Genomic DNA, 18351 nt, shown 5'->3' with positions numbered 1-18351 from the left:
GAAATACCAGCTCCGCCTTCCTCCAAGGCAACAGTCAGCTGAGCTGAGAGGGGACGGTTCCCCTTAAAAAGGGATAAACGGTCTCTAGTGTACCACAATCCCCTCCATTCCCTAGTGTCTCCCTCAGGTTTGTGTTAGTTGTCTTGTATGAATATGCTTGTTCTGTTGTTTACTTAAACTAAAAAAAAAAAAAAAAATACTTCTTTGTACCCATGCCTCTATCAAAAGTGAGAAAATTAATGATAGAGTAGGTACTTTGTCTTTCATCTGGCACTTTCCTTGTTTATATTAATATTACTTGCTTGGTCTCCGTGCCTTTTGCATTTCAACCCCTGACTGAATTCTCCAGTGTTCATCAAGGGCGTCGGGGCCGTGAATGTGGATAAGGAGAGGTGTGGTTGAGTGGGGCAGGAGGCTCTTTAATAGTAAAGAGCACTTAATCATTCCAGACACAGCGTAAGACATGGGAAAATGCCTGCTAAAGTCATCAGTTTTCTGTAGTCTGTCAAGCAAATTGGCTTCTTAAATATTCCTACGTCGAATGCATTCATGAGGGTATAATTATACCTCCTGCATTTGCTGTTTGGTTGCTGTGATTGTATTAACCAGGCCTTCAAGCTCTGCCAGGTGGGGGTAACTGGGCTTTCCATTGTTTCTCTGCTCGTTATGGCTACCTGGGGTGGGAACTGGCCTTGAGCCCAGGACAGAGGAAGCCTGAGTGGTTGGAAGGAGTTGCTTTGCAAGGCCATGGCCTCAGAGCAGCCTCTGGCTTGGCCACCAACTTTGTATGTGACCCCCAGTGACCCACTTTGTTCTCTGGGACCATCAGTGAAATGATGAGATGGATTGCTAACATCCCTTCCAGCTCTTGGAAGAATGCCAGAAGAATGCCAGCCTCAGGGGAGGGTTAGGGGGCATGGAGCCCCGGCTCCAGGGAGGGTGGTGGGATGCGCTCACCTGCACATGGGTGAGGCAGTGAAGAGGCCATCAGCCCTAACCAGCCCAGCCCCATATCATGACATGTGGACACCTTCCGAGCAGCTCCCCACCTCTGACCTGGGGCCTCTGGCTCTGGGCAGGCTGATATCAGAGATCTCCAGGAACCCAGGAGATGAATGGCCTGGGCCTGCTGGGACCACAAAGTCTGACTTTGTCTGTGCCTTTCTGCCATGACCAGTGCTTAAGAGGGGAGAGCAGGAGTTCTCTTGGGGTCCCTCTGGGAAAATGACTGTAATGGAGACTATCTCCTTGTCCTACTACTTCCAAACCCTCCAAGCTTGGTTCCCATAAAGGCAGCAGGCTTTGATTGCTTCTGAACCAGTCTCAAGCAGGGCCTGAAGCTGCCCTACCAGCTCAGTGTCCCTTGGGGTGGGGGAGCCTGTCCTCTTCAGCATCGCCTTTCCCCAGCACCAAGGTGGGGCCTGGGCCCAGAGGAGGAAGAGAATCAGAGCCTGCGGTCTTGCCCAGGTGGGAAAACCAAAGCATGTGGAGCTCTGCATGCTCAGACTCTAGAAACTTAGCTTTCCAGTGGCTGTCTCCTGGTTCCAGCCCACACCCCTGGCCCGTCGAACCCACCAGTCTTGCTGGGTCCAAGGTACTTACGGGTAGTCCCAGGGGACCACGGTCTCCTTTTTCTCCCTGGATGCCTTTCTCTCCTTTTGCTCCATCTAGTCCTGCTTCCCCCTGGAGGAAAGGGAGAGGGGATGAGATCACACAAGGGCATGTCCTATACAATTCATTCTTGCATTCTGGGGTCCTGGAGACTGGGGTGGCATTTGTAGAGGAGGGAGGAGTCAGGGGTGGCGGGCTGAGGATACCAAGAATCCCTGAATTCTTAGCCTACTCCCGCCTCAGTGTGTAGCCCATGTATCCTGTGGGAGCTTTGAGAGCCCCATAGAGAAAAGGACTAGGTGGTGGGGGGATAAACCCACAGGTCAGGCCTTGGCACAGGTGCCCAACTGCATGGTAGGAAAGCGGGAACCTTACAGAGATTTGCTTAGTTGCCTGAGATGCTACCTCCAGATCCCTGAGGCCCACAGCCTAGTTGGGAGAACAAACTGCCCCAAAGTCTCTTGAATACTGGGGCACGAGGAAAGGGCCATTGTCACACCAACAGCCTCCAGCCCCCTCATCCATTTGAAATGCTTGAGGGGAGGCCAGGAGAGCCCAGTGCAGAGTCCCCCCAAGCTTGACCCGGGGAGGGGTCCCACCCTATGTTGCTATCTGTCTCCCACCTCTACTCAGCATGAGTGAAGGGGCTGGGGCAGGTTTGATAGGAAAAGGATTTTAACCATTGGCTAAGAATCTAACCTGTCACTTTGTGGGGTGGTGGATGGGAAGCTTCTGAAGCCAAAGCATGCCAGGTGTCAATGATGGATGCTAAAGGGAACCTAGGACTTCCCCCTGCCCTGACTGGACCCCCTTGGCTGGAGTGTCACATAATGCCTTCTAGGAAAAAGGGTCAGCTGGTCTCGGGTGCATTTTCCCTCTTTTCTACTAGCACTGACATAGCGCCTGTCATGTGACTTCTCCTTACCTTTGGTCCAGGAACACCTTGGAGCCCCTGCATTTGGAATAAAACAAGGTGCATTAGAACTGCATCTCTAGTTAACACAACTGCCTTGTCCACAAATGGAACACAGAAGAGCAAGGGTTTTGGGTGCAGAGTGTGGTTTGGGGTCCCTGCCCATGAGAGGTAGAAGGAAATGCTAAGTGGAGGTCATGCTTGGGGCTTCCTAGGGAATAGTCTGAGCCAGTCTTTTCCAGCCAGGGCTCACAGAAAATCTCTCTGTGGTCCTCATGGTTGACCCAGAGTCTCATGAAAGAAAGATGCAGAGGTAACACAGCAAACATTAAATTAATACATGCAAAGTGCTTGGAACAGTGTCTGGCATCCAGTAAGTTTCAATAAACATTGGCTACTATCATTATTCCTACTGCTACTTCTACCATCCACAACAGAGGACACCAGTGCCTTGGGGACCACGAACCACACAGAGGCATGGACCAGCATCTGTTGCTTCAGGGTGCTTGGGGACCCTCTAGGGGCAATGCACAGGGGTCCAGTGGTTATATTTCTGTAGCCAAGGAAAGTCAATCCAGTGGGGCTGGGTTTCTTTCCTTCCTTCCTTCCTTCCTTCCTTCCTTCCTTCCTTCCTTCCTTCCTTCCTTCCTTCCTTCCTTCCTTCCTTCCTTCCTTCCTTCCTTCCCTCCTTCCTTCCTTCCTTTCTTCCATCCCTCCCTCTCTCCTTCCCTCCTTCCTCTCTTTCTTTCTTTTTTTTTGAGACAGGGTCTCACTCTGGTTGCCCAGGTTGGAGTGCACTGGTGTGAACTTGGCTCACTGCAGCCTTGACCTCTGGGGCCCAGGTGATTCTCCCACCTTAGCCTCCTGAGTAGCTGGGATTACAGATGCGTGACACCACACCCAGCTAATTTTTTGTATTTTTAGTAGAGACAGCATTTCACTATATTGCCCAGGCTGGTCTCAAATTTCTGGACTCAAGTGATCCACCTGCCTCAGCCTCCCAGAGTGCCAGACTGGTATCACGGGCATAAGCCACTGTGCCAGACCGATGGGTCACTTTCAAATGAGGATTGAGAGAAGCAGACGTTTGATGGCAAAGGGTGAGGTAAATGTTGGGCAGAGCTTATAGACAAGGGATCCTGGGGCTGCCCTACCAGTCAGCTATTTCCAGGAAACCAAGCAATGTGGTGCCCCCAGGATGGTGCTGTTTAACATGGGAGGGAAAAGGAGTGGGGAGCGGGGTTTGTAGACTAGGAAATCCCTCCCTGGGAGGAGGAGGTGATAATGACTAAGGATCAGGTTGAGCCCAGTGACTGCCATGGAGAAGGGACATTAGTGGACTGGCCACTGACAAGCCCTCTAAACTTTCCGGAGGTCCGGGAGGCCCCTCTGGCCCCGGCGGCCCAGGAACCTAAAAGCCAAAGGGGAGCCCTGTTACACTTGAAGTGGCCCTCCCTCCTGACAGGGACTAGGGCCCAGCTGGAGACTGCAAGGCCGGAGGAGGACATGGTTGCCCACTGGAGGTCAGCTAGTGACTGCCCAGCACAATATCCCCTGAAAAAGGCTCAGAATAGGTCAAAAACTCATAGCAACCCAGTGGCCTGCTCAATGTTGAAAAAAAATTTCCAGGTAATCTAAAGATCTATTCTTGATTTTTCTTGGAAGTAAAAAAGAAAGCAAAACACCAGAAGATCTAGCAGCACTAGGTTCTTGTTCATGCATGGCAACAATTGCCTGGAGTGGAATAAGAGTTTTCCCCTCTAGGTGGGGCATGACATCTTCAGTTTACTCCAGTCCCCACCACTCCCTATTGTCTTTGACCCAGAGCTCTTGCAGTCATTTTTTTGCATGCCTGGCCCTTGTAGATATTTGAGTTTGAGACCCTTGGCTTAGAGGAGCAGAGATTGGTTATCTGGAATGTGGGGAGACTGAGCTGTTCCTGAAGATTGCTCCTCAAGTCCCCAAGGTTTGTTACAGACAGGATGGGGACTGCTGGTCTCTGTTTCCCTTGAGAGCAGATGCAGATTGTGGTAGAGGAGATTCTGACTGGACAGTGAAGATGGAGGAGCTCAGGGCTATCTCCTCTATGGAGGGTGGTGCCCATTGCAGCTTCTGTCTCTGATGAACACAGACATCCTTTTGTCCACAGGCAGCCATTGCTGGGTCCTTCTGAGCTTCTCACCCCGCCTCGGCTTCGGGGCTCTCCTCAGGTGCCTTGTCTTTCCGTGGGCAGAATTCCCTGGAGCATGGCCAGGGGAGTGACTCCTGTGCCAGGCCACGACAGAGGGCACCCCTACACTGGGCAGAAAGGAGGTCACTATTGTTTCCTGGACCTGTGGACTTTGTCGCTCCATCACAGTCTCCTTGCAGGGAACACAATCTTTGGAAACTCTGCCTTCTTAAAAAAAGTTTCTCATTTTTAATAAAAGTTTACCATTTTAATTCTTATTATAAATAAGTGGTTTATGTATCCTAATCATGGTATTGATTATACAAATATCTACATGCATTAACATTCACAGAACTGGACATATTCCTGAAGTAAATTTTGCCTGTGTGGTAATTTTAAAAACAATAAAAAGGTTTCAAAAATTTAAACACTTTCTTGATATATCAGATGTGCTTGAATATATGTGTATACTTTTGATATTTATATATAATAAGCATATAATTGTATATACATATATGTATATGCTTATGATTTCATATATATATAAAATTTGGTTTTCTACTCTTTTTCACTTAATGTGAAACTGATTTTTCCATTTTTTATATGTTCCCCACCAGCTTCCTGGTATTAGTGCTGTGCTATTCATTGAGCGTAGTGAAAATGAGTTGTTACATACCCAGGGCTTAGTGCAGTGCTTGGCACGAGGAAAGCACTCAGACGTGGTGACTATTACTACTATTAGTATTATTACCATAAGTTATTTAATCCTTTCCTTCTTGATAGAAATTTAGGCTGTTTCCAATGTTTATTTTAAATACTTCCGGGAGGGACAGTGGGCGTATAATGCTTTTCCTGAATTAGGATCATTTCTTTAGGAGGCTCTCCATTTTGAAACAAGTACCATGCACATTGTACAATCAGGTCTGTTTCACTACATTCAGATGGGGCTTGGCAAGGTGAACCCACCCTGATGGGGAGTAAGAAGGCTTGGTGGTCCCTCCCATGGGTCTGAGGTGCTATTTGGGTTGCCCAGACTCTGCCACCAAACATCCTGTCTCTCACACATCCTTGATCTCTGTTGCTTTCCTGGTTCTTGCCCCTGAGTCTACAAATATGCCTGATTTTCCGCTGTCTTTTGAAAACCTTGCCTCCATCCTGACTACTTCTCACTCAGTTGTTCTGTCTTCTCCTCCTTTCACCATCTCACTTCTCAAAAGAATAATGCCTCTATCTGGAAAGCCTACCTCTGAAACTTTGTGGCAAACTCCTACAAAGCCATCAAGATTCTGCCCAAATAGCACGTCTTTGGGGATGCTTGCCTGATTCCCTAAGTTGCTCCCATGCTAGTGCCCATTATGGGGTACTGTGAACGGCGAAGGGACGGTTCTGTTTATTTTCTTCCTTTTTTTTTGTTTTGTTTTTGTTTTGTTTTGAGGCAGAGTCTCACTCTGTTGCCCAGGCTGGAGTGCAGTGGTGCAATCCTGGCTCACTGCAACCTCTGCCTCCTGGATTCAAGTGATTCTCCTGCCTCAGCCTCCCAAATAGCTGGGATTACAGGCGCCTGCCACCACTCCTGGCTAATTTTGTATTTTTAGGAGAGACAGGGTTTCACCATGTTGGCCAGGCTGATCTCGAACTCCTGAACTCAAATGATTCGCCCGTCTCGGCCCCCCAAATTGCTGGGATTACAGGCATGAGCCACTGTGCCTGGCAAGTTCTGTTTACTTTCATATCTCCAGACTCTAGCACCAGGACGGAAGCACAGGAGGTGCTCTGTGAAGGTTGCTGAGAGATGTGGTTTGAGAAGACTGGAGCAGTCCAGAGGCTCAGTGCCTGACCCACGGTGGTGCTCAGTAAACGTAAACGTCAGGCAGTTGCAAGCTTCATTCTAAAGCATAGAAACACTGTGCATTCTGCAGAGACTGTCGTTTGATGGGTCTCTATCAGATTATCTCTCATGTACCTCTGCTCCTGGATCGCCCTTCTCCCCGGCTTCTCCTTTCTCTCCCTGTGGGCACAGAACACCACTGCATGAATGCCAGCCCTTGGGAAAGGCTGGGACAGGCGTACCCTCACATCCGTGACAAACTAGACTGGGACGCGACTAGTCTAGGGGTCAGCAAGGAACACTGTGGAGGATGTGGAGGTGTCAGCCTGCAGGACAGAAGACTGGGCAGGGACTGTCATCACTGTCTTGAAGAATCTGAGGCTCTAGTACAGGAAGGAGAGGCTGATACTCTCTATGGACTGTGCAGCGGACAGGCCTTAGGGTGACCTGTGACTTTTTTCTTAGCCATGGAGTAAGGCACATGGCAAAGGTGATGGAACCTCTCACTTCTATGATTACGTTGCAGATTATAACATACATGCCATACAGATGGTGACATATAACATATGTTAAGATTATGTTACAAATATGTTACATGAACACACAAACACACATGCACACAGCTCTGTCTTGCTAGCACTAGACACTAGGGAGACCCTACTGCTGGCCTTGGCCTTGAAGATGCCAGTGGCTATAATGTGAACTGTCTACTGTGCAGGGGGTGGGGAGGGCGGGGGCGCAGGTGGCAGGAACTGTAGGTGGCCTCTAGGAGCTGAGTTCTGTTCCAGCAAGGAACTGGATTCTGCCAATACCAGTGAGCTTGGAAGGGGATCCCTAGCTCCAGATGAGAATGCAGTTGGCTGACACATTAATTGCAGCCGCATGAGACCACGGGCAGGGGACCCAACTAGGATGTGCCTGAACTCCTGACCCACAGAAACTATGTGCCAATACATGTGTATTGTCTTAGGCCGCTACCTTTGCAGTGATCAGTTACGCAGCAATAGATAATAAATATGGCTCCAGAGCCTCTGAGGGGTCACCCGGGGGAGGCTGACGAGGGAGCTTCCACACCATATCCAGGAGTGCTCCCTCCATCCTGGGGCTGCCCCATGGCGCAGTGGACAGGTCTGGAGGCAGTGAGCTGCCTGCCTGTGCCAGCTGAGTGAGGAGTCCTGTACTGGGTCAGACTTGGGACTGGTTGACCTCTGAGGCTCTTTCCACTTCCTAGAGGAGAGTTCTGAGACCAAGCTTCTAGAACCTTCAAACTAGGTTGGTGCTTCTAGAGGCCATCATACTGTGAGCCGAGGAAGTTGCAACTCCTGTTTACACTCAAATGCGGTAGCTACTTGTTAAGAGGACCCCCTCTGCCTGCTCCCAGGCTGGGTAGGCAGGCTTGGGGTTAGGGCAGCCTCATCACAGTGCCAGGCGCCCGCTAGGCTGGTGGCCGCAGGGAGGACCCTCGTCTGTGGCTGCCTGCAGACAACCTTGACACCCAGCCCTCTGGCCTCACTGTAAACCTCAGAAGCCCAGCTGGACTAGGCAATCCTGCCACTCTGGTCTGCTGTGGCCACCAGGTTCTCCTTCTCTCCCCAGTTGGGCTGTCTAGACCCTACAAAATGACAACGATTTCTGTTAGTGGAGCTCAAGGTGGTCTTGCTGAGTGTGACCAACTGTGGCATGCACAAGATGTGGCTCCCTTGCTTCAAGGGTAGGTGCCTAGGATGGCACCCATTTCACAGATGGAAACCCCTGAGACCCAGAGAAGGCTCCCAAGTCAAGTTGGCAGCCTAGTGGACTGGGCGAAGGCCCCGTTTCTGTACATGCAGCCTCTCCTGGGTATAGGGCTTCTGTACACTTTCCAAAGAGGCAACTCTAAACCATGACTTCATCTCCTTCCCAGCAATCCAGTGAGGTATCCAGGGAAGACATTGTTATTGCCATTTTAGAGATGAGGAGACGGAGGCTCTGCAAGGCTCAGTGGCTTTCCCAAGGATACAGCTGACAGAGCAGGACTTAGGTCTCCTGAGTTGGGAAATTGGCCTTCGTAAAGTGAGTGACTTGAGGGGAAGCTGAGTGAATCCCCCACCCCTAAGTCCTGGCCCCAGGTTTCTAGCCCAGGCAGCAGCTGGCACCATGCAAAGTGCAAAGAAGCTCGCATCATGCTTGGGAGTGGCGTATGCACGGAAGGGCAGCCAGCCGTGCCACTCACCGGCGAGCCTGCTTGTCCTGTCTCTCCTTTCTCTCCCTTTTCTCCTGGGCTCCCTGGGTGCCCGTTTTCTCCTTTCATTCCTGGAGGTCCATCCTTTCCTGGGGGGCCTTGGGGACCAGGAGGGCCCATGTCTCCTGGTTTACCGCGAGGTCCCTTTAGAAAATACAAACAACGCTTCTTAGACACATTAATGGAGAAAAGAGAAGAGAGGGAGAGAGAACAGAAAAGTCCAAAGGCCTTGGCTCGTTGATGCTTGACTGGGGCAGGCAGAGAGAGCCCAGCCTGGGTCTGCCTGGCTCCTCCTGGGGCTTGCAGGGTGGGTCCCTCTCCCTGCCCCTCCCCATCTCCCCTTGCCCACTGGGCTCACAGCAGGGCCAGTTCTAGCGCCATCCTGCCCCGCCTCTTGCCCCCAGGGCCAAGACTGTCTTCAGAGGTTTGATTGGAGGATGTCTGTTCATACCTTCTCCCCATCGTGTCCTGGAGGGCCTGGCAGTCCAATCTCCCCCTGTAGCCAGAACAACTAAAGGTGACTCTCAGGGCAGAGACCATAGCAGCCATCAGTTACACATTGCTTAGTGCACCCGGCATCCCTCTCCACACTTTCCCATAGAGTTTGCTCATTTAATTCTCACTGTGTTGCTGGGAGGTATGCACTTGCAGCCGCTCTTCAGTAGACAAGACTCCAAAGCACAGAGTTGTGTGCCTGAGGCCCACAGTCAGTGAACTGGGGACCAGGATCCCAGTCTGGACACTCTGGCTCCATGTCCATGTTTTAGCCACAACCTCCCACTGCTACCTCTGAGAGCCCTAGGTGCCCTTAGCTCCCTTGCAAAAGGGTTCTTGCCTTCCTGTCTTCCCTGAGTGCAGAACCCCTGCCCTGGCTGCTCCACGGGGTGCTCCTTTCATCTTCACACAAGCCAAGCCCCTTCTTTGGGTCAGGTAGGGAGTTAAGGGAGGTGGGAAAAAGATGTAGGTCCTACCCAGAGGAAAGGGCAGGGAATTCTGCCTGACAGATCAGGGGAGGCGTCAAAGAGGAGGTGGTCTTTCAATTGGGCTTGAAAGATGAGAAGGGCTTTGAAAGAAAGGGAAGAGGGAAAGAGACTTGCAGGGGAGAGGACATCATGAGTGGGAGACAGAGGGGCAGACCTTCTGAGAAAAACACAGGTGGGTGGAGTGTAAAAGGAAAGCAAGGGCAGGGACTGAGGTGGGAGGATTGGGGAGGGGCTCAAATGCGGAGGTCCCTGATGGGGTCCTCATTCCTGCTGTGGGTCTGGGTGGGGCAAGGGCAGGGGTGTGTCTAGACCCAGACCCCACCGCATCAGAAAGCTCTGTGAATTACAGGAGCCCAAGCAGATGGCAAGGGGAGGACAGAAGAGCAACAGCGGCTGGGAGGTGGGTGGGTGGGGCCCTTGGTGCTTTGGAGCAGCAGGAGGGTATGGCGGTGGTGCTGGGAAGATGAGAGGGTCACAGGAGGAGGGGAAGCCCTGGGGTCGCTGCCCTTGCAAGGTCTTCACCCCCTTTGTCAAGACAAGATTTACCTTCTGGCCTGGAATCCCTGGAGCTCCAGGTGGGCCAATTTGCCCAGGAAGACCAGGAGGCCCCTAGGAAAGAAAGGAAAGACACATGGAGAACTATCCCACTGAGGAGGGTAGCCTGTCTCCCCGAGGGCTGTATGTGGAGGCTGGCTTGTAGAGATAAGTTGTTTTCAAACCTTTCTCCAGTGATAGAAGCACATTTGTTTGCAAAGAAAATAACATGGGGAACCCAAAATGCAAAACATATAAGCACCAAGTGTGACTGGGTTGAAGTGGAGGTGGGGTTTGGAGAGCCACGTCCAATACCCTCTCCTTCTCTGTAGGGCACCTCTGGCGACCCTTTGGGTTCCAAGAAGCTAAGTCTGACCTTCCCCAATAATGACTTAAAAACGTCTCCAGGAAACAACCCAAATGCCCATCAACAGGGGAATGCATAGTATGTCCATACAATGAAATACTACTCAGCAGGGAAAAAGAACCAAGTGCTGATGGTGAGAGTGCATCTCAAACACATTTTGCTGAGCAAAAGCAACCAGACACAGATGCTGTGTGATTCCATTTACACGAAACTGTAGAAGAGGCAAAAGACACATCTAATCTACAGTGACAGAAGTGACAGCAGAGCAGTGGCGGCCTGGGGCTGGCAGTGACTCCCAAGGTACATGAAGAAATTTTCTAGAGTGATTGGGTGGTGGATACCTGGGTATATGTACTTATCAAAATTCATCAAACTCTACACCTAAAATGAGTACCTTTTATTATGTGTTAAGTTACACTTCAAGGTTGATTTTAAAAGAAAAAAAAAAGTTTCTGGAAAAGTTTTATTTCCAATAGCTATTTCACATTATTATTATTATTATTATTATTATTAAGACAGAGTCTCACTCTGTCACCCAGGCTGGAGTGCAGTGGTGCCATCTCGACTCACTGCAACCTCCACCTCCCGGGTTCATGGGATTCTTGTGCCTCAGCCTACTGAGTAGCTGGGATTATAGGCACCTGCCACCATGCCTGGCTAAGTTTTGTATTTTTAGTAAAGACAGGGTTTCACCATCTTGGCCAGGCTGGTCTTGAACTCCTGACCTCAAGTGATCTGCCCACCTCAGCATCCCAAAGTGCTGGGATTACAGGCATAAGCCACTGTGCCCTGCCAAATAATATATGTTAATGTCTCCAAATGAAACTCATTGATTCCAGAACCACGTCATTGATAGCAATTTCTGGGATTGGGACATCACAGAAGTGGTATTTGATTTTGAGTTTGTGCCATCCCTAAGTGTGTTCTGTGGCTCATAGCCATGAAAAAATATTAGGTGAATTGAAATTTCAGTAGTCAGAGAACCACATGATTTCTCCTCCCGTCCTCTACCTTAGAAGTTAAACTTGGTGGTAGTCATTTTAACTACAAATATTTACCAACAGCCTGTCACCAGTAGGCACCTGTACAAAACCCAGGCTTGAAATTCCCTGGTTTTCCAAGTGCAGATAATGAAACTGATTTCTAGGAAAGGGGGATATGTGGGAGGTTGCTACTAGTTTTTCAGGGTAATGGATTTAATTAGCTAAAAGTTGGGAAAAAAGAGAAACATTAGAAACATCCTCCTCAGTACTGCTATTTCCTTGACATAGCTGTAAATAGAATCCAGCATTTGTATTGTCACCAGAGAGCACAGCTGTATTGGTGAAGAGCCTCTACATGGAGGACAGCCATGACCCAGGGCATGGGCAACTCTCGAGGCCCACCTATCAGTCCTGACCCATCACCTCCAGCTCAGATCATTGTCTGCCCCAGCCCTGTTGGGTCAACCCTAATCTGCAGCCCAGGGCCTTCTTTCTGGAGGGGAGAAATCAAGTCCTTGCTTCCAGGCTGCCATCCCCAGCCCCCAGCCCAGTGCCCAAGGAAAGCCAGGAGGAGCAAGACTTACCATCAAGGCCAGTGTCCGGATCTCCTAAAAAACCAACACCAGGCAATCAGTTGAAGAGCAAACCAAGAGCCAACTGGAAGGTTCTCACTGCACAGTCATGGAAACAGGGGATCTGGGCCCCTCAAAGGAGCATGGGTGGAGGGGGACCCTCGCAGGTGGGCTCCATGGTCCCCAGACTCACACCACCCCCACCCCCACCTCTCGATGAGGTTTGTAATCACTGGACAGAGAATATGCAGCATCTCCTAAGCATGATTATACTCTAAGGTTGTCCTACAATGGACTCAGGCACACCCTGAATGGACTGCAACCTCTACTTCACTTTACTGAAAGGGAAGGAAGCACCACCTCTTATTCTTTCTAGTCACCATCTGAGGACCCTCCTGTGTTCTTTCCTCTTCTCCCAGGACCCAGATTTCCAAGTTGCCACGCACCTCCCTTTAAATAGGCACAGGATAGCAAAATATGGAACCACTCAAAAAACAGATCAGAGAGATGACTTTTGGCTTTAAAAGAGGATTTTACACCTTGTAAATGGAGTCACACATGGACACAGACTCCTTTGAAGAAGTGATTCTTAAGCAGGGGCAATTTCTTCCCCCAAGGGATAATTGGTCATGTCTGGAGACATAGTTTGGTTATCACAGCTGAGGCTGGGGTGCTACTGGCATCTAGCAGGTAGAGACTGGGGACGCTGCTGCACATCCTACAACACACAGGACCGCCTCTCCCCCCACCACAAAGATTCTCCAGCCCCACATGTCAACAGTACCAAGGCCGAGAAACCCTGCTTTAAAGGGTGGGGAGCGGGAGCTCATGAACTGGAAACAGGATTAAACTGACATGAAAGGAGATGCGTTCCAGGAAGATTTTCTGCTGTGTGAAAGGGGGTTATGCATACGTTAAAGAAATGGGGCCCCAGTACCCTGGATGGGCCATACCTTGTGGGGTGCCAGGATAATTCCACTGTGGCACTCAGGGGCCCAGAGGCAGGATAACTGGCCAGCTGGGCCCAGACAGACAACCCGGCCACCTGGATGCCAGTAATGGGGCCATTTGCCAGGAGGCTACACAGCGGGAGGTCGAAGGAGAGAAAGTGAGGAAGCAGCTCTCCTGGAAGCGCTGCCTGAGGGCCTGAGGGTAGGGCTCCTACTCAGCTGTGTGGAAGGGCCCCCTGATCAGGGCATGGTGCAGAGCCCTGAGGTCCATGAGGATCCTGGCCTCTGGGCTGGACCCTGCTCACCTGGAGAGCCTCATTGATGTTTCCATTGTAATCCACCATCTCTCCTTTCCCTGGTTCTCCCTTGGAGCCCTAGAAGGCAAATGAGATCTCAACCCAGGGCCTGGACCAGGAGGGCCTGGACGAGGAGGGCTGGAGAGCGACTGTGGCCTCTTCTCTATCCGCCCACACTGGCTGCACCTGGCTGCACACACGTGGACCCAGAACAGCCAGCGGGGCCCTGGGGATTCCGAACACTCTCAGAGGATGCTCGGGGATTGCAGAACAAATGGAGGACTCCATGTGAGAAGTCTGGGCTAGGCCGAACTGGGAAGGTTGGGTCCACCTGTCCTGCCAGTCAGACTTCCCACCTGAGGGCCAGAATGCTCTTCCCCTCCTTCCCTGTCAAGACCCCAAGGTCAAGCCTGTGAAAGGAAGATAAAAACTTGGGACCCCAGTTCACTCGGCCAAAAGAAAAAAAAAGTTAAGCTGAAAGCTGAGTCATGCAAGAAGCTGCCTTTCCTTTTGTTCCGAAGCAGAGAGCTACAGATAAAAGGTTCAATATCCCCACAGGTAGCTGCTCCACGTTCACCTTAGCTTACGTAAAGTGCCGATTTACTGAGCGTGAGACTAATACATAATCAACTATTCTGCTACTTGCTCCTTTTTCCTTGCAATGTGTGAATTACCATACCCTTCCTCTTTCCCCTCCAGCCTGCTTTTCCCCTTTAAATATCGAAGCCCTCAAAATCATCTTTGGCAAAAGGCACAGACATGTCTCTTGGGCATGTGCCCTTAACCTTGGCAAAATAAACTTCTAAATATTAATTGAGACCTGTCTCAGATGCTTTTTGATTTACCAGCTGCTTTACACTGTGACTCCAGGCGAGAGAGGCACGTACCTTGGGGCCAGCTGGTCCCTGTTCTCCAGCTGCTCCAGGCTCCCCCTGTTGCATGACAAAATTGGAGCGAAGTGGGGATGAAGTTGGTACAGAGAGCCTGATGTCCCTAGATGGGCCATGTAATAAGGGCCAGGAGGCTCCTCTTAGTTCTTAGTTCATAGAAGTGCAGGTTCCGCCCTTTCAGGAAACATCCAGGGAGCACCCACCCACACTCCTCTGTCCCTCTGAGTCCCTCTGGGACTCGGTTCCGAGTTCTGGGTCTGAGTTGCTCCCACTTCAGACTCAGTGGCATTCTTTCTGCCGCTGAGTCTGTTCATTGTTAGTGACTCCCCTTTGTCTCTCTCGCACCTTTTCCCCAGTCCCCTGAGTCAGTTGCCTCCATGGGAACAGGGACATTTGCTTCTCTTTAATTCTATTCTGCTCAGGTATCCAGGGCTCAGCAACTTTTTGCCAATTATCTGGGTGTCAGTTGCCATCGAGAGCCCAAACGGTTCTTTTGCTGCCCACTCTACTCGTGAAAGACCCAGAATGCCGAGTGAAACGTGGAGGGCCAGGAGGGTCTCAGGAGGACATGGGTGTATGAGCACCCACCTCCCAGAGTGGGCAGGTAGAAGGATTTGTTCCTGTTGCAAACAGGACAGAGCCATGGGGAATAGATGAAAAAGCGGTGTAACTTGTGAAAAACCAAGCGCAGTTTCAATTTTTCTGGGATAATGAAAGACAATTGAAAAAACCAAGATAGATAGAAAGTAAAAATAAAGGAAACAAGAACCCTTTGGTGTGACTCCTGATGACCCTGCTCATGGGACGTGGAGCCACTGCTGCCTCTGGGTAACCTGCTGTCTTTCTCCTCCACTGCCACAGCACTTTAGCCACTGTGAACTCATGAGGGACGCAGCAGCCTTTCATAGGGAGTAGCTGGAGAGAAGCAAGAGCCCCTCATTTACCAGTGGCTTGGGAAGCTCTGTGTCACTCCCTGGTCAAGCGTCCCATCCCTAGACTGGCTTTTGCATGACTGCTGTCTCAGTGGATGGCTCTCTAAAGCCCAAGCCAACCAGGAAATAGGGAAGCCAGGGGTCATGGCCAGTCAGCCATGGGCCCTGAGGGATACCCTGAGGGCTGGCTGGGACGATTCTTGACCTCCCAAGCTGACCCTCATCTTGCAGCTCTGGGATGTGAGGGTCTCTGTACCTTGTCTCCTTGCCGCCCTGGGGGGCCGACCTGGCCATCGACACCCGCTTCTCCCTGGGGAAGAGGAGAGAGTTGGGATGAGGGCATGCTGGGCACCTGGACAGCTGCTTCTGGGGGAAAAGATGGTCTTGCCGCTCATGCCCTGGGTGTTGCCTTTGGGCCTCTCTTTCCCCGATGGCTTCAGCACCTCCCACTGTTCCACCTCCCTGACTCCTACCCACCCTTGGGCCCAGCCCAGGTCTTGCTTCCTCTGGAAGCCCATCCCTGCTTTCCTCCCCTGCATTCTGTACCCTTTACTGGTGTCCACTCTGCCCTGCCAGGCCCTCCTAGGCCCAGGCAGAGCCCAGCCCGTGGCAGGTGGATGCGGGCGGAATGAATGAGTGCATTGCCCCAGGTCATGTAGAGTAATTCACGCTTTCCTTCTGAGCTAAGAAAGAGACCCCCTTCATTTCTCAGGGCTGCTAAAGTAAACCAAGCAACACAGGAGGCATCTGCTTTGGGAAACCCAAATCTTACCATTGCACTTTTCAAGCAGCAAAAGGAAAGTGAGGGCAGTTTCCATTTGCAGCTGCCTCCACTGCTGCCACCTACCAGATGTGCTGGTACCAGGTGGGGCCCAGCTGATAGTTGACCTGCAACCTACTCAGAGCCAAGGTGGGGGGCCTCTTGGCTGTCCTGAGGCCCTGAAGCCATCGGTCCCTCGCTCAGTTACAGCATAGCCATTGAGGTCCTGCAGCCATTGCGCCCTGACTCAGTTACATCAGAGTCATCTGAGTCACTGGGACTATCCATCTGCCCCAGGGAAGACATCTCCTCTGAAAGGTCCAACTGTTATCTGCTTGGAAGCAGGAGCTGGGTCCAAATGACCTTTTTGGAATCCATGGGGAAAACCACACATCTGGAGCAGGGGAAGGCTAGAGAAGGCGGGATGTCCGGGATGTAGAGTCCCCGAGAACGGGCTGAAGACAAAGTCCCCAGGTAAATGCCTCCCCGACACTGATTCCAGGGAACACTCACCTTTGGCCCTGGGGGTCCAGGGAGCCCTGGAGGGCCAGGTTCCCCTCTGCCTCCTCCAATGGAGTTGCCAGCATCGCCTTTCTCTCCCTGAGGGTGGAAGGTAGAGTTAGTGTCCCTGGTGTGGAGGAAGGTCTAGGCTGAGCACTGGAGGGACACTATGGAGTGTGGGCCCCAGGATGTCTGGGGACCGACCAGGGGCCTTCAGAACCCCAGACTGGTCTGATCCAGCCGTGGGATTTGAAGAGAGATTGGAAGTGTGTACTGAAGGGCAACAGGTTTAGAGCTGACACAAGGGACCCTTCGAAACTGGGTCTGGAGCAGTGTTTCTCAAAGCGTATTCCACAGAACACTGCTCAGTGGGTTGAGAATATTCAAAATGGGGAATAACATTGTTATTGGTGGCCAAACTATGTTAAGCAATGCAGCATTAAATAAGGCTTTGCAGACCCCGCCACTGCAGGGTGCTCCAGCCTCTAACAGGCTGAGGAGCACTGCGACTCTCCAGGAGCCCATCTGATTATGCACACCTCCCCTAACTTATTTTGGCCTCATCTTTTTTTTTTTTTTTAATTTTTAAATTAAATATCTTACAGAGCTCATGAACTGTGGGATGCATTTGCAGAGCTGGTACAAAGAAATCTGACCGGGTCATCGCTACCGAATTCTTTACATTTAGACATTTTATTTTTGCCAATCAGGGCCTGCCTATGGCCCCTCTCCCCCAACAAACAGAATCCGTCTGTGTTCCAGCTGCCTTTCCTGCAGTCTGGGAGACAGACACATCCAATGCTGGGGCCCGTGTGGATGTGCAGGGCTGGGTATGGGATGTGGGTGACAAAGGACCTGAACCCTCATTCAGAGTAACACCTACCTTCTGCCCCAGGAGGCCAGGAAGCCCAGGGGAGCCTTCAGCCCCCTTCTCACCCTGCAGGGAGATGCAGACAGTGGGGGGGTTAGGAACTGTCTCTGCAGCAGGTTTGGGAAGCCACCAGCCCCACAGCTTAGGGCCTTGCCTTCCCTTGCTCCTGCCTCCCTGCTTCTGCCCCCGGCTGGCTTTCCGAAGGGCTCCACTTCCTCCTGGCCCCCATCCCGGCTGGCTACTTCCATGGGCTACTTCGCATTGGTGACATCTGCATGACTGCTTTCCTTATTCCCATGTGACCCGGGCCCTTGTCATTCATGCTGGGGAGAAGTCATACGGGCCACAGATCATAACAAAGGCCAGAAGCATCTAGTCTATCCTGGGGATCTCCTGGGAGAGGTGAGCAGTTCAGAACGCCAGTGGTTGGGCAAGCAATTCCTTTTCACCACTCTGCTCTTCTTCAGATTCTTAATGCTTAGCAACTAAGGGCCCCCCGTCTTTTCTAACACCCCCTCTCTGCCTCTAGCTATAACCAGCTCATCTTATTTGGACATAGGGTCATCGCAAATGTAATGAGTTAGGATGAGGTCCCACTGGAGTAGGGTGAGCCCCTATCCAATGTGCTGATGTCCTTATAAAAGGGAGAAATTTGGGCACAGACATGCACATAGGGAAATGCCATGTGGAGATGGAGGCAGAGATTGGGGTGATGCGTCTATAAGCCAAGGAATGCCAAAGATTGCCAGCAAGCACCAGAAGCCGGGAGAGAGGCCTGGAGCAGATTCACCCCCTTGGCCCTCAGATGGAACCCACCCTGCTAACACCTTGCTTTTGGACTTCCAGCTTCCAGAACTGTGGGACAATGAATTTCTTCTGCTCAAGCCACCCAGCCTGTAGTACTTTGTTACCACAGCCCTAGCAAAATAATACACTTACCTACTCAGCTTCTTCCAGTACAGAAGAACT

At 51.2% G+C, this 18351-nt stretch overlaps 1 protein-coding gene across 11 annotated transcripts in view; it reads right to left on the bottom strand.

Moving 5' to 3' along the window:
• Positions 1 to 18351, bottom strand: part of LOC105466084 (collagen alpha-1(XIII) chain) — an 89026-nt gene that overhangs the window by 20812 nt on the left and 49863 nt on the right. For 9 of the 11 annotated variants that reach the window (XM_071069688.1, XM_011715013.3, XM_011715012.3 and 6 more), the window contains 12 exons: positions 17395 to 17448; positions 16524 to 16610; positions 15507 to 15560; positions 14316 to 14360; positions 13438 to 13506; positions 12195 to 12218; positions 10273 to 10335; positions 9195 to 9239; positions 8735 to 8887; positions 6658 to 6702; positions 2537 to 2563; positions 1603 to 1683 (listed from right to left, as the gene is read on the bottom strand). In XM_071069688.1, the coding sequence (XP_070925789.1) occupies positions 1603 to 1683; positions 2537 to 2563; positions 6658 to 6702; positions 8735 to 8887; positions 9195 to 9239; positions 10273 to 10335; positions 12195 to 12218; positions 13438 to 13506; positions 14316 to 14360; positions 15507 to 15560; positions 16524 to 16610; positions 17395 to 17448 (747 nt within the window). The remainder of the gene's footprint in view (positions 1 to 1602; positions 1684 to 2536; positions 2564 to 6657; positions 6703 to 8734; positions 8888 to 9194; positions 9240 to 10272; positions 10336 to 12194; positions 12219 to 13437; positions 13507 to 14315; positions 14361 to 15506; positions 15561 to 16523; positions 16611 to 17394; positions 17449 to 18351) is intronic. The other 2 variants (XM_071069692.1, XM_071069694.1) reach the window with 1 other exon arrangement.

The sequence above is a fragment of the Macaca nemestrina genome, chromosome 9, assembly GCF_043159975.1.
Source record: "Macaca nemestrina isolate mMacNem1 chromosome 9, mMacNem.hap1, whole genome shotgun sequence".
Taxonomy (NCBI): Eukaryota; Metazoa; Chordata; class Mammalia; order Primates; family Cercopithecidae; genus Macaca; species Macaca nemestrina.
This window is presented reverse-complemented; position numbering and strand designations above follow the sequence as displayed.